At 42.2% G+C, this 20,755-nt stretch overlaps 1 protein-coding gene across 3 annotated transcripts in view; it reads right to left on the bottom strand.

The window, feature by feature from the left end:
* Positions 1–8,319: 8,319 nt before the first annotated feature.
* ANKRD50 (ankyrin repeat domain containing 50) overlaps positions 8,320–20,755 on the bottom strand; it is a 57,619-nt gene continuing 45,183 nt past the window's right edge. For all 3 annotated transcript variants that reach the window (XM_066573774.1, XM_066573775.1, XM_066573776.1), the window contains 2 exons: positions 15,906–19,459; positions 8,320–10,163 (listed from right to left, as the gene is read on the bottom strand). In XM_066573774.1, the coding sequence (XP_066429871.1) occupies positions 15,909–19,459 (3,551 nt within the window). In that variant the 3' untranslated portion in view covers positions 8,320–10,163; positions 15,906–15,908. The remainder of the gene's footprint in view (positions 10,164–15,905; positions 19,460–20,755) is intronic.

The following is a 20,755-nucleotide window of genomic DNA, read 5'->3' as shown; positions in this document are numbered from 1 at the left end:
GGCAAAGAAAAAGCCATATCTGAGACTGGCCAATAAAAGAAAAAGATTAAGATGGGCAAAAGAACACAGACATTGGACAGAGGAAGACTGGAAAAAAGTGTTGTGGACGGATGAATCCAAGTTTGAGGTGTTTGGATCACAAAGAAGAACGTTTGTGAGACGCAGAACAAATGAAAAGATGCTGGAAGAATGCCTGACGCCATCTGTTAAGCATGGTGGAGGTAATGTGATGGTCTGGGGTTGCTTTGGTGCTGGTAAGGTGGGAGATTTGTACAGGGTAAAAGGGATTCTGAATAAGGAAGGCTATCACTCCATTTTGCAACGCCATGCCATACCCAGTGGACAGCGCTTGATTGGAACCAATTTCATCCTACAACAGGACAATGACCCTAAACACACCTCCAAATTGTGCAAGAACTATTTACAGCAGAAGCAGGCAGCTGGTATTCTATCGGTAATGGAGTGGCCAGCGCAGTCACCAGATCTGAACCCCATTGAGCTGTTGTGGGAGCAGCTTGACCGTATGGTACGCCAGAAGTGCCCATCCAACCAATCCAACTTGTGGGAGATGCTTCTAGAAGCGTGGGGTGCAATTTCACAAGCTTACCTCAACAAATTAACAGCTAGAATGTCAAAGGTGTGCAATGCTGTAATTGCTGCAAAAGGAGGATTCTTTGACGAAAGCAAAGTTTGATGTAAAAACAATGTTATTTCGAATACAAATCATTATTTCTAACCTTGTCAATGTCTTGACTCTATTTTCTATTCATTTCACAACGCATGGTGGTGAATAAGTGTGACTTTTCATGGAAAACACAAAATTGTTTGGGTGACCCCAAACTTTTGAACGGTAGTGTATTTATGTACCGCCGGTGGGTTCCAGGGAGCCACCCATGCTGGCGGTCCACACGGAGTTGTAACTGCATGTGTCCACTTCTAAAGAACCCCAGTCTGACTGGGGCATGCAGTGTGGGCCGAAGCCCACCTGCATTAAACATGACATTACCTCAGCTGTGCTGGGCAATGCAATGGGATTTATTTATGTACCGCCGCTGGCTTCCTGGGACCCTCCCATGCTGTCGGTCCACACGGACTTCGCAATAGGGAGTTGTACCTGCCTGTGTCTACTTATAAAGAACCCCAGTCTGACTGGGGCATGCAGTGTGGGCCGAAGCCCACCGGCATTTAATCTGACGTTAGCTCTGCTGTCCAGGGCACTGCAATTGGATACATTTATGTACAGCCGGTGGGTTCCAGGGAGCCACCCATGCTGTGGGTGCACACGGAATTCCCATTGCGGAGTTGTACCTGCCTGTGACTATTTATAAAAAAACGCGGTCTGACTGGGGCATGCAGACACCTTGACAGAATGAATAGTGTGTGGCACATAGGTTCCCCATTGCTATGCCCACGTGTGCAGCTCCTGATGGCGGTGGCACAGGATTATATTTCTCATTGCTTCTGTACAGCATTGTGGGCTATTGCCCAGCCCCTTTTAAAGAGGGTCGCTGCCTAGCCGTGCCAACCCTCTGCAGTGTGTGCCTGCGGTTCCTCCTCATGGCAGACACACTTTTAAATAGACATGAGGGTGGTGTGGCTATGAGGCCAGCGTGTGGCATGAGGGCTGCTGAAGGCTGCGCAGGGACACTTTGGTGTGCGATGTGGACACTGGGTCATGCGGGGGGGGGGGGGGGGGCAGCATGTAACCCAGGAGAAGTGGCAGCGGAGTGTCATGCAGGCAGTGATTGTGCTTTGTTGGAGGTAGTGTGGTGCTTAGCTAAGGTATGCATTGCTAATGAGGGCTTTTCAGAAGTAAAAATTGTTGGGAGGGGGGGGCCCACTCTTGCCGCTATTGTGGCTTAATAGTGGGACCTGGGAACTTGAGATGCAGCCCAACATTTGGCCCCTCGCCTGCCCTATCCGTTGCTGTGTCGTTCCCATCACTTTCTTGAATTGCCCAGATTTTCACAAATGGAAACCTTAGCGAGCATTGGCGATATACAAAAATGCTCGGGTCGCCCATTGACTTCAATGGGGTTCGTTATTCGAAACGAACCCTCGAGCATCGCGAAAATTTCATCCCGAGTAACGAGCACCCGAGCATTTTGGTGCTCGCTCATCTCTAGTGTTAACACAAAAAATAAAATGACAGTTAACAATTTTATAGCATTGTTCATAAGCAGGCCATGCTGCATATGGAAGGGCAACATCAACACATGTAGGTAACACCTCATTTAAAACACCACAAAACGTCCAGAATTCTCATTGCATTTCACACTGTTTGCAAGCGCAGCAGAGCTGAGGTACGTTGGACCACAATACAATTGAGGCAATTGTCCTGATGGTCGGTCTATGTTACTTTCCTTCCCTTGAAATAAAAAGATCACTGTTTGCACAGGCCTTATTCACAGCCTACTCATTTACTTGTAAAGTTACGTTCTTAAGATTCGTCTACTAAAACAAAACTCATTTTAGTATGACTGAGTCATTCATGGCTAGTAACAAACGTTACTTTATAGCTGGACTTTAATATATTGTTGTCCCCAAAGCCCTCAGAAATATTATCAGAGACCAAGCCAAACAAGTTGAAACAAGTGCTGAGGCTGCATTCTTCCTTTCTATGTGGTCAATAAAAATATCCAACCACTCCTCATTCTTAGGCCTCATTCACACGAGCGTGTGTTTTGCGCACGCATAATGCACGCTTCTAAAAGAACCAATGGGTTCCTATAGAAGCGTTCCTATGTGCAGAATTTAAAGCGCAAAACAGCACACACCTAAAAATGATAGACATGCACTATCTTTGGTGCACATTTTGCAGGAGTTTCCATTGACTTCTATGGGAGCAGAGTTATAGGAAACTCCGGCGCAGGGAATAGCTATCCCACTACTTACAGCAGGACACATAAAAGGTTGTTCTGGCCAGATCGTTATCGCCGGTTGTGACAGCTGCAGCGGGGGATTCCTTGGATGTGAAACCCCTGGATGCTGTCACATCCAGGGGCTTCACCTTGTTGTCAATGGGGCCGTCGGCAGCCCCATTAAAGGAAAGGAAAGAGATGCGCTCCACTGCCACAGCTGTGACAGCTATCGCAGGGGATTCCTTCATACGTGGCGATGAAGGAATCCCCTGCCACAGATGTGGCAGAGGAGCGCAATGCTATCCCATTGCTTTCAATGGGGCTGCTGCATTATTTACTCGCACGATGAACGTCATCAGAAAACAAAAATAAAGAACGCCAAAAATGCACTTTTTTGGTCACCCTTTCTTCAAGAAAAAATACAATAAAAAGCGATCAAAAAGTCACATGCATTCCAAAATGGTACCAATGCACACTACAGGACGTCCCACAAAAAATGAGCCCTGGCACAACAATGTCGACAGAAAAATAAAAAAGCTATTTCCCGCAGAAGATGGTGGCAGAAAATAATTTTAACAAATCGAATATTGTTGAAAAAAAATACAAGTAGTACAGCAAAAAAAAACAAACACTCTATAAGTTTGGTATCGTAGTAATCATATTGACCCATAGAACAAAGTATTCATGTCATTTTTTGTTGCAGTTTGTGCGCTGTAGAAACAAGACGCACCGAAAGATGGCGGAATTTCATTTGACTTAAAAGGGTCACAAGCACTTGGTTCTTCCTGGTTGCTACTGACCAGGACTGGTGACTGCTGCAGCCAATCACTGGCCACGCAGTGACCTTCTATAGCCAGCGATTGTGAAGCAATTTTAAGAAGGTGGGACAACCTCTTTAAGTGGTTACTGAAAATAGTTCTACCAAGTACTACTCTTAAGGAGTTGAAAACGTATGCAAATGTTTTAAGAAAATGAAAAAGTTGATAATGAAGTTAAGACCTTGTTCACACAGGCTACAAAATCATTGCTATGTTTTGTAGTCTGAAAGAACCCATTGGAAACCATGGGCTTCACATACATACGTTTTGTAGCGATGATTTTGTAGCCCGTGTCAATGAGGACTTAACAATATACTTTTTGAGAACCCCTTTATGCACAAAAAAGGCTCTGACTGATATACTTGACACGGCCACGTATCATTGAGCACCATGTAGCAATATCTTCTCCTGCAGCGTTCCGTAGATGTAGGTCATTCAGGTTCCTTTGGAGTAGGTTACTTGAAAACCCACTTGAGCAATATTTTACACTGGGATTTATGAGGGCTTGTATGTACAAAGATGGAGGCAACAATCAGGACTAATGTACTGACTCTAAAATAGTACATATACCACGTGTGATGTCAGCCTGTTCTACTGCAGCCATTTTCTTCATTAGTGCTAGCTCTACACCCAAATCTATTTGTGCCTGATGAAATTTGGTATTATAATTTTATAGTGCATAATTTATGGTGATGCAATTATCCAATCAGGAGCTCCAGAAGAATCATCCAGTTTTACTGCATTCTTCATTAAATACCTCGCTGTTTGCATAGGCAGAACATGACATTTTTTCAGTTTTAATTAACAAGGTGTGTAGATTTAAAAAAACGGAATTTATCTTCGTCTTGCTTGGTAAGGCAAAGATTCATCGTGTTAACATGACAGAAAATTAACATGGAAATTATACATGGAAAAAGTTGCTGCTAAAAATGAGCGAGCATACTCGCTAAGGCAAACTACTCGAGCGAGTAGTGCCTTATGCGAGTACCTGCCCGCTCGTCTCTAAGATTTGGGTGCCGGCGGGTGAGAGCGGTGAGTTGAGGGAGTGAGCAGGGAGGAGCGGAGGGGTGGGGGTGGGGGGGTGGGGTGGGGGAGAGTGAGAGAGAGAGATCCCCCCCGTTCCTCCCCGCTGGCACCCGAATCTTTAGAGACGAGCGGGCAGGTACTCACATAAGGCACTACTCGCTCGAGTAGTTTGCCTTAGCGAGTACACTCGCTCATCTCTAGTTGCTGCTCAATCTGTTAAACGATAAAAAGTTTGGGTAAGAAAAGTTTTGTTTTTAGAGGAACTACAGTATACAATTATATACATACAATATACACAATGGAATTAGTTCCAACTTTGATAAGATGATTGCCATCTAAAAGGTGGGAGACGTATTGAAGTAGCCCAACGGTCTTGCAAAGACCACCTCATTGCTGCATGGTGAAAGACTTGCCAAAAATGGTCTACCAATGGCAGTAAACGTCCACGCTCAGTCAACCCAAGAATGGGAGGTTCTGGGGGAAGATGATTCAACTCACTTAGGTTTGTAAACAGCAAACGTTTCACAATTTAGGTGGCAACCGAGATAAAGTATCTGGATTAGAGATGAGCGAGCACCCAAATGCTCAGGTCCGCGTTATTCGAGTCAAGCTTTTCGTAAAATTCGAGCGCTCTATTCGAGTAATGAACCCCATTGACTTCAATGGGAGACTAGAGCATTTTTGCATGGGACCCGCCGGTTGCAGTTTTTTTTTTTCCTTCTGTGTTCGTATTCTGTCTCGCTCTCCTCCGCCAAGCCAGCCACAAACTACAGTTGACATGCGCAGCGGGGAGGGGTCAAATCTGACACATCAGCGGCGGGGAGGGGCCAAAACTGGGGTGGGGTCGAACACTGCATGATGCTCGCTCGAGTAGCGAGCACCATCGAGTATGCCAATACTTGAACGAGCATCAAGCTCGGCAGAGTATGTTCGCTCAACTCTTGTCTGGATCTCACTAGATGACATGAAGCACTCCCAATCTAGTCAGAGATAGAGGAGTAGTTTAGCAATTTTTGGCATCTTGGCCAAGGATTGGCTAACGTGGGACATAGCGAAACTACAGTCACATCTCGTTCAAACACCTGTCCAGACGACTTCCTGTTCAAGAGTTTTATCTGACATGCCAAAATGGAATTTAAATTGAACTCTGGACAGCTCCATAGGTTGCGATGAGACAAAAGCTGCAAGCATTGGTCTCAGCTTCAGCAGGTTTTCATTCGCATCTGGCATTTTGGCCGGACAAAATAAGTCAACTATGAGGTGAGAATGTAGGCTAATGACAGCTAACAAGTGGATTACTACAGGCCAGATAGTTACATCACAATACTGAATGCTGTTGAGCGGTTTCATGATCACAGAACAGTTGAACAAATCAGACCTCTTTAAAATAAGACATAATCCAATGGGTTACTATAAGCAACTACAATGTTAGCGAAATTAAACTTCCAACTCAGAGGCCTCTGGAGGGTGTTCTGCTCCAAATGAACCGAAATTCAGACAACGGGCAATTCAGATGATGGGTTTGCAATTTATGAAAAATAAAGTAGTATAAAAGTCACCAATAGGTGGCACTGTAGCAGACCATGTCTACTGTGACAGACCTGCAGGACAGCATTCGTTGACATATTGTAGCGATTAAAGCTGACTCGCTGCATTCAACGATGGAAAACATGGTTCGGTGAAATGGAGAATGTTATTGAAAACCAAGGGCAACTTATTAAACAATTTGTAGTGTGATTTGCATAGCTACAGCACCTATCAGAGACTTTACAATTTGTTTTCCTCATAAATGGTGAGCATATTGTCTGAAGTGGCCATTGTCTGAATTTCATCTCATCTGGAACAGCAGAACACATTCCAGAAGCCTCATTTTGCTAACCTGTACTCCACGTTTTGTGTCAGCTTTGATAAATCTATGTTAATTTTGCTGTAAATCCATTAGATCGATGACTCGAGTACAGAGCTCTTAGAAATAAGTCACAACTTCAAAAGAAATGTTTTACAAGAGCATTATTTGCTTATTGCAGTAAGAAGAGAATCAGAGTGCTCTTCGCTTCAGATACAAGGCTTTGCTAACGAACAGCCAATTAGCTAGATGTAATTCAGCTGTTGATAAGCACTGGTGATTAGTGCTGAGAGTTCCTGCTGAGAGAAGGGGAATACTACTCCATTTGAACAATCCTTGTTCCCTAAACAATAAGCCCTCCAAAGTAAAAGGTACTCTTTTCTAGCCGTTTTTAGCTAGACGGGGTCTCAAATTGAGGACCTCTCAATTAATGTAAGGTATTTGAAAATGAGCTTATTAAGCCAAACAACCCCTTTAATTGTGTGCACTCGCAACAATACTCATGTTACATATTGGCATAAGGGAAAAAAAAAAGTCAAGCTTTAAAAGGGATAGTCTCATGAATACATGTAATTTACTGAGAATATGCAAGATGTAACTAATTTTCAATTAGAATAGTTTAAAATGTTCCTGTGTCTGGATATTACTATTATAGGATTCTTGTGGTGCCCTATTTTTTTCCCTTTGCATTTCCTCTCAAATGTTCACTGTGATGGTCACACATTCGGAGTAGCTCAGCCCAATCTACAGCGCGACTCTTGCCATTAGAAGCCAGTCAATAAGAACCAACGCAGTCAAAGGGGGCTTCTTCTCAACAGCATTGGGCACATTAGCTGGATATTCTGAGAGGAAATCAAAGAATCCCGAGGTAGCAGGATAACAAGTATGTAACAGCAATATCTAGACAACTCCTAAATACTGCATGCTGTGAAAGTGTTTTAGGCAGGTGTGGAAAAAGTAGGGTGAAAAGTAAGAATGCTTTAAAAAAAAATAGAAGTGTTACTAGTTTTGCTGTCAACTAAAATGCAAAATTCTCAAAAAAAAAATTATAAATTTAAATCAAATTAATTTTGGTTTGACCACCCTTAGCATCAATTCTTCTGGGTACACTTGCACAAAGTTTTTGAAGGAAATCAGCAGAACGGTTGTGCCAAACATCTTGCAGAACTAGCCAGAGATAAGGATGTAGACTAGCTCAAATCCTTCTGTCTCTTCATGTAATCTCAGACTTGAAGTTGAGATCAGGGCTTTGTGGGGACAAGATCATCACTTGTCCTTGTTGTTCTTTACCCTGAAGCCAGTCGTTAATGACATTGGCGGTATGTTTGTGGTTGTTGTCCTGCTGCAGAATACATTTTTGAAAAAAAATTGACTTCACAGCATTTTCCGCACACCTGCCTAAAACTTTTGCACGCTACTGTTTATCCGATTGAAAACTTTTTATGTAGTTTATATAACAGTTGATATGTAAATCTCGAACTCCCTTAACCTTTTGCAATCCAATTTTGGATTCAGGATTTACTAGGGGGCTTTCTCTTTCTGCCATTATACAACTATGCCATCTGCTGGCTAGAGCCAGCACTGTGGTATGGGGGCATGCTGGAAAGGCCCCCGACAACAGAGCGGCCAGTAATCTACAAAAAGAATACCCTGCCGGACATCTTACGACATCAGAGCTGTACAGCCTTCAATCAGAATGTCTTTAGATGTCAGACAGTGGATTCAAAAGGGTTAAATGAACTATTAAATAAGTAGAGAGATATTTGATGAAAAGCAAATATATTTATTATGCACTTTCATATACATAGGAGTCTTTGCTGTATATCATACAAGGAATAAAATAAAAAGAAATTTACAATGTTTAATTCAATTTACATTGGATATTTACATTTAAAAACAGAAAAAAAAAATGTAAAAATGAACTTTTTTTCCCATAAAGGATGGAGCAAAAATACATTTGCATAGTAGAGTAATGATTTGTAAAAGTAACATTATACAAACAAATGAAATACTGCTGAGTTTAGAAAGCAAAACCACCAATAATAAAGCACATTGGCTGAAAAGAAACAATGGATTGATTAAATGTATCAGAGCAGTGACTCCATTCACTTCTCCAGCTGATAGATTTTCATGGATTCCAAAAAACAAACAAACAAAAAAAACTACTACTAGTGGTTTTACCAATCAAAAACAAGTTCTTGGTGCAGGGGGCAACCATGACCAATGGGATTAAGACTTTTCTCTCCAATTGTATCATCTCAAGGATTTGGTTTAAAGAGAATGATTAAATGGCAGCTCCAGCAAAAACAGCAGATTGAGGATACCTATGTTGTGTAAAGAACTACAAGAATAGACTCTTAGACTAGGATCATTAATATAGCCGTGATGTCCCTAACTGTCATTTTTACTGGTCCAGCGCACAAGTTGGTGGCAAATTGTGCAGTATTAAAGGAAGGAAAAAAAATAAAATCTATAACCACATAATTAGCTGTTTGCTGGTAACATGGGCATTTATAGAAAATAAATAGCATAATGAAGGGTCAGTAGAAGTTGGCAACTTTTTGAGAACTTAGAAAAAAAATACTTACCAGAGCGGTGACTGAGCAGTATAGGGATACCCACTGTCCTCCCTTTTGTATGACTAATTAGCCATTAGCATTCTTAAGGCGACCATTTAAGAACTTGTTTTCATTAATAAGAATATATATGTCCCACAGGGACAAGAAGATTTCAAAACTTTGATAACACGTTGCAATCCCTCAGCAGGAGGCATCACTTTTCTATTACCCTCGAGCGCTGCGTGGAAAATAAATAGGCGTCGACGTTACTATGTAGAGAACTAGAGTCAATGTAGCTCGTACGGGTGTATCTGTCCACTGTTGACACAAACAGGTAAATATGTACGCTTTCCTCTAAACTGGACAAAGACAACATAACTGGTTACAAAGTTTCTTTAAATAAGCATCAAGAACATTAAAACACCAGAAAAATACATAACACTGAAATTGTCAGTGGTGGATAAATATGGATCGAAGGAAAGTTGAGCTTTAATACATTCAACTCCACTGCAAAAGGAGGGGGGAGAATGGGCACTGCTTGGTCTGACTGTGCGGGCATGTCTAGGCAAGACGCAGATTGTTAATAACATACTGTAGGTAAATACTGCAAAAAAAATAAAAATAGGCTTTTTCCCCCCATTTACAGCTCTCGCCTGCTTTGCACAAGTTCTATTTTCAGATGCTGTCAGGACTCGACTTCTTTCAGTTGCAGATCTTCTTGCTAAACAGAGGAGAAACGAGACGATTGTGGGGAGGTCATTCAGTTCATGGCAGGACATGCATATTTATTAGGTTTCACTTCCATCTGAGAAGCGAAGAGTTGCAATTGTTTTTTTTTAATGGGAAAAAGGGTTCGAGGTGCAGTTCCAAAGTGCATTTCTGTGCACAAAACATCTAACATTTTTTTTACAATTATCTTGCCTACAGGTAGACACATTAAAGCAATTTTCAAGTCAGTTTCACTTCAGATGTTACGAGAGCCAAACGCTATAGCTTTGTAGTTGGTGGTGTCTTCTGGTCTCTATAGATTGGGGAGTCTTGTGCTTTTTTCAACCTGTAAAAGATAAATATAGAATTAGGAAGCCGATTTATACCTTTATATAGAAACTGGCTGATGACTGCCAAGAATGGGAAGATGAAAGGCTTAGATTTTAGGCTACAGTGCGATGTAACATTGGTCACCAGTGTGTTGCAACATTGTAACACATTGCATGTAACCATGATATTTCCCAGCCAGTGAAACAGCAACTTGTAATGTGGAGAATTCCAACCACGTTGACAATCTTTGCAGTTGTCGTGTGATTTACATTTTCCTTCCTTAGGGAAACACGGAGCATTTTAGATGCCGTGGAGCCCCAGCCTAAACATGTGGTTTTTGCATTCTGTTTTTTGCACAACTAGCATTTTTTTTAAAGCCACAACACTATCATATTTTAGCTTATACTGAGCGCAAGAAGCATTATTTCATTAGGACAATCCAGTTCTTCACAAGACTCAATTCCTAACCTTAAATCAATCCTAGGCAATTCTTGACCTAAGCAGCTGTAGTACTGAACGGGCACTAAAAATAATAGTAGCAGAAAGTGTCAACTTGATACTGCCCATAAAATGTACAAGGAAAGCTAGATTGAATTTGCTACAATTACAACCATTCTGGCAAGCAGCAAGTCTTGGGTTGAAAGCAGAATTAAAACAATGTACTACTGTATGTCGTCCCCTTAAAAGGAAACCCATCAGCAGGTATAAGCACCACCAACTAAGTTATGGTGCTCATACGTCAGGTTCTATGGAGTCCAGGGAGGTATTTTTTTTAAAGGGTCCATTTGCAAGGGGCGATGATCGCTCAAAAAAAAAAAAAAAAAAAAAAGCTAAAAAGTGATTGTTTGAGCGATAATCGTTGCGTCTAAATGCATGGTAATCCTGCACTTTTCATGTACTGCTAGGTGATCGTTTAATTCAGTCCAACCTAAAAATCGTCGCTTAGCCTTATTAGCAGTTCTCCACAGGGAGTGCTGATAGCATTGTTTCTCGCTGGAGAACAAAAGAACTGAAAGCAGATAAGAGCCCTTGGGCTATTAACTGCTTTCAGTGAAGGCTTCATTTGCACACCTAATTGTTCTAAAGTAGCTGAGTAGCTACTTAATAGTTTATGCAAAATGATCGCTCAAAGCTGTCACTCAAACTGTCATTTGAGCGATTGTCGCTCCCTGTAAATGGGCTTTTATACTTACCCGGGAACCCAATCCAGGGCTGTCAACCCAAAAAGTCAGCGTGGAACTATTTGATTTAATCGTTAAAGACTGCACTTTTGAAGAAGATGAAGGATTTAAGGCTTTCTGCTCCATTGTATGAACAGGGGAAGGGTTGCATCCATTGAGAGTTGAGGCTCCATATTTTTCAAGCAGTTTAATTATTTGTGAATGTCCGTTTTTAGCTGCAACTCGCATAGCAGTTCTTCGAAATTGATCGGCGTGGTTAGGGTCAGCACCATGTTCTAATAAAACCTGTACAACATCAGTATGTCCTTCTTGGGCTGCAATACAAAGTGCAGTGGCTCCTTGGTTACATGCATGGTCAACAAGAGCACCATTCTCAATTAAAAGCTGAACAACTTTTACATGACCTTGCCAAGCAGCAGATTGCAAGGCCGAACGTTTATACTTACCCGGGAACCCAATCCAGGGCAGTCAACCCAAAAAGTCAGAGTGGACCGTGCAGCCAGACTACTGTGTGCGCGCACTCCCATTGACTGCTACGGGAGTATGCATGCATAGCGTGAAACCAGTAAACTGACTGCACGGTCCACAGCGACTTCAGGGGCAGACAGCACTGGATTGGGTTCCCAGGTAAAGGCCCAGGTCTTTTGAGTGACTTAAGCGATAATCGTTGTGTGCATTCAGCGCAAGGGGATTGCTCAAACGTTGAGCGATCACCTTGCGCTCCGAACGGGGGGATGCAAAAGACAGGCGGGGCTGATTGTCTTCTGCATCCAGCTGTTCTCTGCTCGGAGCGCCTGGCTGTTATACAGCCGAGCGCTCCGAGCGGAGTATGAAGAACACAGCTGGACAGCTGTGTTCTTCATACCCAGCCTGTGTTCAGGGTGCGGGATACAGCTGAAACAATAGTATCAGCTGTATCCCACTGTGAATCCCTGATAAGACTCATCGTTGTCTTCAGCATGCTGAAAGAGAATGATCAGTGACTGCTTAACGAAAACTGCACAATGTCAGTGCAGTTACACACGATTATCACTGAAAAGAGCGATAAAGGGCCTTAAGTATAAGAAATACCTCCCTGAACTCCAGTGTTTAGTGCTGTGTGAGCGCCGTAACTTAGTTTGTGGTGCTTATACCTGCTGACAGGATTCCATTAAGGGAAAGTTAAACTCTCTGTCTTTGTATCTGTGACAAAGAATTAGTCTGGCCATACTTTACAGAAAATGTTGAGTCATCCAATAACTTTTGTAGAATTGCATAACACTTTAATATGTATGGGTATATAGACCAACAGGTAGCCAAGAAAAATAAGGATTGGGCACATATTTTAATGTGCCCAATTTTTCATTCCCTGTGGACATACGCTACTCCCAGGGGCTTACGGGAGAAAGCCGGTTTATGGGAGAGATGGGAGGAAAATCAGCTATCTGACGAATGTACCCTGGTTTAGAACCTTTTGATCTGATCTCAGATCTATGAGAATATACTGTATGAATTCTTTATGGACTAGATTATAGTTCTACTGCATAAGAGACCTCAGACAAACTGCCCTCTGGTTACCTCTTTAGAATCACTGTAAAAGTCAACGTGACGATCGATAGGCTAACTCTTCAAAATCAATAGCATACTAATTAGGAATATTTTGTACATTTGCAGTACATTAGATTAACCAACGGAACTTTTTCTTTTGACGTTCTCTTGAAACGTCTCCCCATTGTTTTCGAATGGGACCTTTAAGAAGACATTGCTTGTGCTGACGTTTATAGAAGTATGATGTGACGTTTCCCAATTTAAACAATGGGAAACACTTATGGTCCTCTGGCGTGCGTGAGACAAGTTTCTGAGGATTGTAATTTCATAGAAGTGATGCAAGAACTTTTTGAATCAAAAACTCCTTGCAACCCTGTGCGAAACGCCTCATTTCTGCTGGAGATCCACAAGCAGATTAAGCTCTGTGAATGGGCAAAGAAGAATCTCTGACCCAAGTCTGAATGTCACTTCTCAACCTTGATCTGCATCAGAAAACTCTGCCCTTACACACAGCTAAATCTGCATGCGGATCCACAGCAAGAAGTCAGGCAGATCTCAGCCACAGTTTTAGGCAGAATCTGCACTGGATTCCGCCATATGAACATAACCTAAGGCTGGGTTCACACTTCATTTTCGCCTGTGTTTAATAAATACATCATTAGCTTTTCTATTACTTATGTGTACATTAAATGGATGACTGTGATGATCACCATAGGCATTCATGACCCAAGAACCAACACGGTGTCCGCTTAGAGACTAATTTCTTGAATAAGACTTTAGAAGATATAATAGAATAGTGTAGGCTACCAAGGTATACCGGACAGATGGAGGCCAAAGGACACGCTTTTGGGCTCTGTCTGATAACAGACTTTTATGAACACAGTGTGTACACTGGCAGCTTCCCCAGCGCACACGCTAAACGTAGGGGGGAAAAACTGTGTCAACCCAGCCTAACAAGGATGTAGTAATTTAAGAGCCATTTAAAAAAAAAAAAAAAAAAAAAAAAAGTGAAATTCATAAAAAGCAAAATTACCCAAAAAATATTCAACAAGGGAAGAAAAGCAAAATGGGAGGAAAAAAGTTTACAATTCTACCTATTAGGGAGCCTTTCAGAAACAATACGTCAATGCAGATCTTGCCATGTAATGCACTAATGAGCTGGGACAGTCGTCTAGCAACATGGTCTTACCAGAGAAAGCCACACTATCGCCATCCTTTTAGGGAAACCAGTGAATACAACTTTTGTGCTACAGAAAAGCTTATAAAAGTATTTTGAGAGTGCCAACAGTATTTTTCAGCCAAATAAGGCTCCTTGTCCACTGCACTGAAGCAAGGCACACTTGTTTAAAATGGGTTTTCCAGGAAAATACTACTGAGGACTAGAGATGAGTGAGCATACTTGCTAAGGACAATTACTCGATCGAGCATTGTCCTTAGCAAGTATCTCCCCGCTCGGGAGAAAAGGTTCGGCTGCCGGCGTGGGTGACAGGTGAGTTGCGGCAGTCCGCAGGGGGGAGAGAGAAATCTCCCCTCCGTTCCTCCCCGCTCTCCCCGCCGGCAGCCGAATCTTTGCTCCCGAGCGGGCAGGTACTCGCTAAGGGCAATGCTCGATCGAGCAACTGCCCCTAGCGAGTATACTCGCTCATCTCTACTGAGGTCTTATCCTCAGGATAGGTCATCAATGGTTGATGGTCTGGGGTCCACTCCTCAGAATCCTGAGCGATCAGCTGTGCTAGCGCTCATTGTCACTGGAAAAAAAAAACACAGGGTAAAGAGCGGAAGCCGATCACTTAAGCCCGTGTAAAGGCTGGTGCAGCAATTGCAGGTTCAGCTCTCATTGATTTTAATGCTTGTGGCACCTAAAGTTACCAGTGCCGACAACTACACAGCGGTTGGAGCTCTATCTGCTTCCGTTTCTCACCCCGTTGGCTTTGCTGGGTCAGAACAGCTTATCCATTAGGGTCCCAAATGGCAGACTCCAGCCCATCAACCACTGATGACCTATCCCTTTAAAGAGTGCCCCTCCCCTTACGATAGGTCACCAATATCAGATCATCTAGCTATGATCCCTGGATCCAATGGATTAGCAGAATAAATAAATCTTATTTGTATAGTGCCAACTCATTCCGCAGCGCTTTCAGGTAATTATTACCCCCCACGAAGCTGGGTTCTCATTTTACCGACCTCGGAAGGATGGAAGGCTGAGTCAACCTTGAGCTGGCTACCTGAATCATGCGGAAATTGAACTTGCAACCTTCAGGTCGTAGGCGAGAAATGCGCCACACGAGGCTCATAGAATGAAGGAGAGCAAAGAGTTCCCGCCTTCAGTCCCATTAACTGCAAAAGTCTGGTGTCCTTCATTCTACTGACTGTCAGGAGTCCAGAGGGTAGAACCCTCCCTATCAAAAATTCATGGTCTAGTCTAAGACTATGCCAGTTATGCTTAAGTCCTGAAACCCTCTTTAAATTTACTAGCCATTTCTTGGACAGTAAAACGTACTGGATAATACTAGCAAGATAGAATAAAATGGCTGCTGCCAATGTAGCCTGTGAACCAGTCATAGGAGGAGAAAATCCATGCCCTGCCCGAAGGCTAACGGGGGCTATGGTAAGAGGCACAGTCTATTCCCGGCCATTCGTCCTTCAGAATTCACATGAATTCTCCTGCCCTAGGATGGGTTTCAATGGGCTGCACCATCAGCCATTTTTTATAGAATTCCGACACAATCTCTTTAAGACTAGTTTCAAAGAAAAGAAAAACAAAACAAACAAAATCTCCTTTATGAAAACTATAAAAACAACGTAGACCAGATTCTATAAAAACGCACTAATGAAGTGAGGGTACATTTACGTCATTAACAAATATGGCAGATATACAAAAACATTTTGCCAGTGTTGATAACTTTGCTCTAAGCAGCAATATTACTGGCGCATGTGAATATACCGCAGTAGGCAACATCTACAGAGATCTGCTGTGGGCATTAGTGTTAATAAGGTCCTATCTATCTCATATTTTTTTCAAAAAGTACAAAACACCCCACCAAACTTACCATTTATAGTGGAGTTTCCTTTTTGTAATTAAAGCTAGGATCTGTTCCATCAATCTGAAGCTTCAGAGACTGTTTAAGGCCCAACTCTGTTTCTGTTGAAGGATAGCCATCCAAAACTTCCTGATGTCCTCGACCTTGTACTGAACGTGGCACAGAAACTCGACCAAGGAAAACCTGGTTCCCTTGAAGGTGATAATTGGGGTTGGTCATGATTCCATTTCTTTTCTTTTGTTCCGCACTTTGCTGCTGAATAAGAAACTGCTGTTGAGAACGGCCAACCTCCTGCTGCACTGAGGTAATCTGAATTTTCGATGCATCTTCGGGGATTTGCTTTAGTGGTACATTCATACCAGTTACAGAACTTGGAACATGCACTCTTTTGTCAAACTGAGTCATTTCATATTCCAATACCTTGGACTGGGAACAGCTGCTCTGCTTGCTTTTCTTTGATACAGAACTAGATTTATTGGAGGTTTCTGCTTTGCCCCCTTTACTTGGTTTTGTTGACTTTAGACTAGGCTTGACTTGGCTCCATTCAAATTCGCTTGTGGGAGAATTGTTCTGTCCTAAAGAGTGAGTTGTTGAAGAAGGGGACACTATCGACTGTCTACTTCTACTACGTGGAAGAGAATGTTGTTGAATCTGCTCTGTAAAAGAAAGGCAATGAAAACTATCAATAGGCACAGTCTGAGCAGTGGCTGTAGAAGACGTTGTTCGAAGAGAAGAGTTCTTAGAACTTTTTAGGGAATTATTTGATAGCGATGACTTGTGTCTGTCCACAGTAGAATCTGGAGATTCTGAAGGAGAACTAAAAGCATGAGATGGACCGTTGCATAAGCCACGCATAGTAGGATGTACATCGCCACCTCCAGTGCTGGAGGAACTATTGGATTTAATCGTTAAAGACTGCACTTTTGAAGAAGATGAAGGATTTAAGGCTTTCTGCTCCATTGTATGAACAGGGGAAGGGTTGCATCCATTGAGAGTTGAGGCGCCATACTTTTCAAGCAGTTTAATTATTTGTGAATGTCCGTTTTTAGCTGCAACACGCATAGCAGTTCTTCCAAATTGATCGGCGTGGTTAGGGTCAGCACCATGTTCTAATAAAACCTGTACAACATCAGTATGTCCTTCTTGGGCTGCAATACAAAGTGCAGTGGCTCCTTGGTTACATGCATGGTCAACAAGAGCACCATTCTCAATTAAAAGCTGAACTACTTTTACATGACCTTGCCAAGCAGCAGATTGTAAGGCCGAACGTTTTTCATTGTCTGAAGCGTTGACATCAGCTCTGTAGGATATGAGAGACTGAACCATCTCTGAATGTCCCTGCCAGCAGGAAACATGTAAAGCCGTCCTTCCTTCTGCATCACTAGCTTCTATATTTGCGCCATTCTCCGAAAAAAATTCAGCCATCGTTAATTGATTTTCCAGTGCTAATATATAAAGTGTTGGCCTTCCGTCAGCATCTTTGGCATTTATGTCGGCACCATGACCAAGTAGTAACTCGGCTATATCTCTATGTCCTTCTAGTGAGGCAACACGCAAAGCATTTTGGCCATCATATCCCTTTTGATCAACTGGAGCTTTATTTTCCAGTAGAATCTGCACGCAGTCGTAATGGCCTTCTTGTGCAGCCAGTACTAGGGGAATTCGACCATCGTTATCAATTTCATTTGTTCGAGCACCTTGTTCAATTAATGCTTCACATATTAATCTATGACCCTCAAAGGCAGCCATATGTAAGGGAGTCCATCCACCCCCATCCCTATGGTTTTCATCTAGGCCTCTATCCAGGAGTGTCCTCACAACTTCAACATTTCCTTGGGCAGAAGATATGCTAAGAACGGTTCTGCCTTCACTATCAATGCTATCTACTGCAGCCCCCCAAAATAAGAGTGTGTTAACTACAGATGCATGTCCCATAGAGGCTGCTGCAAGAAGAGGAGTACGGCCATTTTTATCAGTATGATCAACATCTGCCCCACCTTCTAAGAGTAAGTCAACAACATCTACATGTCCTTCGTAAGCAGCAACAAGTAATGGAGTCATTAGATCTTTATCGCAATGATCCACCTCTGATCCCCGTTCAATTAGGAGGCTCACTACCGAAGCGTGACCCTTGCTCGCAGGAACACATAGCGCAGCTACTGATAAAGCAGTTCGGCCATCCACATCTTCATGGTCAACTTCTGCACCGTGGTTTAAGAGATGCTCTACAATTTCTCTGTGACCCATGTATGCTGCAGCAATCAAAGCAGTTCTGCCTTCATTGTCCGCTTTATTAACCTCTGCTCCATGCTGTAGCAAATTCAGTACAATATCTTCATGCCCACCCCAGGATGCTGCCCTTAAAGCTGTTCGACTATCTGCATCGGCACAATCAACTTTTGCTCCAGCATATAAAAGTGCAGAAACCACTTCAGTGTGCCCACCCCAGGCAGCAGATCTTAGAGCCGTCCATCCATCATGATCACAATGGTTTATATTTGCACCACATCCAATTAAACAATTTACAACTTTTACATGTCCTTGGCGAGCAGCTAAAGTAAGTGCCGTTTGCCCATTGGCATCTTCTATTTCAAGATCAGATCCTCTTGAAACAAGCAAGTTGACAACATCAAGATTACCACTATAAGCAGCATTGGCCAATAAAGTTCTTCCGTTTGAATCACATTGATTAACAGATGCTCCGTTGTCTAGGAGAGTGCGTATAGAATCTTCTCTTTCCAAGGCCTGTCTTACAATGCAGCAAGTTCGGTCATCTTCACTGTCAACATGTGCACCGGCCTTGACCAACAACTGTAGCACCTCTTGTTCCTTTGGTATTACAGTAGACAAAGAGTCTTTAACGCAAGTTCCATTCCAGATCATCCATAATGCCAATTCTGAGTTGGTTAATTGCAAATTTGAATGTATGAGATGTAATCCAAACTCTTGAACCTCTACCGGTGCAAGTTCTTTCGCACGACATGTGTAACTCATCGCCAGCATCCGATGCCCCTCGGCTGCATTACATAAATATTTCTGAGTGCAGTGCTTTACATCAAGCAACCACTCTGCAAAACTATAATGGAAGAGGATTTTAGTGCTTCCAAACCCATCTACGAGGACTTTAGATAGAACGTCCAATTTCCGTTGAAAATCTTCCATGGTCAACGACATGTTTTTGGTCCAAACTGCATGGAATAGTTCAGTGGTCGTTAAAGGCCTACAAGCGGCCAGAATCACATTTAAAATAGGTTGGACCTTGGCAAACTGTTTCCTTACAAATAGCCGCTGACAGAGCCAGAGGTATAAGCCGTTTAAAGTTCCAGGGATGTCGCGAATTTCACGAAGCATAATGAAATTCTCTACGACGCCATCTAATACACGTTCCAGGTAAAGAAAGCACCCGCTGCTTTTTATGTGTAGTTGATTTAACATTTCTGCAGTTTCCTTAGTTAAGTGTTGCCTTAAAGCTTCTTCCTGGTCTAAACGATGCAGAATGTATTGCTGGACATCTTTAACTATGTAGGCCTTTCGGAGATCGTCGAGACTTATCTTCCGAAAACCTGTAATTAAAAAGAAAAAAACATCCTTAAGCTTAGGAAGACACTAAGCAATACATTTGTCTATAGCAATGCAATCTATAGATCTAGTTTTCTCTGGCAATGAGTTACTGAAGTGCGAACATTCTATTTGGATCTATTCTTAGATTAGTCAAGCTCAAGAAATATTTAAAGCCAATCCTGCTAAGGAAAAGTCGTTCCTGTTTCAACATTCCAGCATAATGCAAGACAATAAAGAGGCCACCTCTGCACTTCCTATCTTCAGTTTGGTTGGTTTTTAATTTTTTATGAATTTGTTTTACTTGCAGATTGTTCTTTTTAGTTGACCTCCACTACCCTAGCCTTCTAAACCACCTAATGAAAGAATAAAAGTTAAGGCGCACCTCGCTCAGACACCCAAAACAAACTTTCTCCTGAGCTCCTTCCTTTACATGCAACTAAGCATTGGAGAGAATACTGGATGCAATCTAGGATCAGGGAAGGACAACATTTATTTTTTTAATTAAGCACACACCACCATATCTTACAGGCTTCTAAAACACTTTGGGAATACACCCAAGCGCCTACAAACATTTTTCTATTTAACCATTAAAACGTTTTCACTTTTTTTTTTAATAATCTTTCCATGTAATTTATACTTTTTTCCCTAAAGAACAAATTGCAGTTATGAGCTCGCATATAGAGATACCATATATTCGCTGCATGGAAGGAGTCTACAGAAAAGTATTAACCTCCTTTGGACGTTTGTTGTCGCACAATAAAATGTTTCACTAATGGGAGAATTAAATGAGGTTTTCTTTTCCCTTTTGAGAATGATCAATGAATGATCAATTCTTTAGAATGTATGTGGAAACAAATGTCTACAAAAGGTAATCTTCATTAATTACAATTAAAGCACAAAACTATGTACCAACTATTTAACCCCACCGCTCCCAAATCAGTCTTTATTAGAGGTGCCTTTGGACAACCTTGCGTGTGGGACTAGATGTATACATGGGTTTCGCCCCAGGACTCCCTGGACTTGGTCAGTTCAGGACATTACAATGCGGGTTTTAAAAGGATTTTCAAAGTTGTAACGTAAATTCAGCTATACTTTGTTTTTCAGTACCTCAACAATTTCGAGATGTTCTGAGCGGTTTGGTAGATACAATTATATGCGGTCTAGACAATCCTCTGTGACCCTAACAGCCCGACTTCACACAGTTACATTTTATCCATACTGACACTTTACAGCAAACTAGAAGGATAGGAGAGATATTTGTGCTGATACAAACAATAATCTAATCCACTTAAAGCAAA

Source organism: Eleutherodactylus coqui, chromosome 7, assembly GCF_035609145.1.
Source record: "Eleutherodactylus coqui strain aEleCoq1 chromosome 7, aEleCoq1.hap1, whole genome shotgun sequence".
Classification (NCBI taxonomy): Eukaryota; Metazoa; Chordata; class Amphibia; order Anura; family Eleutherodactylidae; genus Eleutherodactylus; species Eleutherodactylus coqui.
This window is presented reverse-complemented; position numbering and strand designations above follow the sequence as displayed.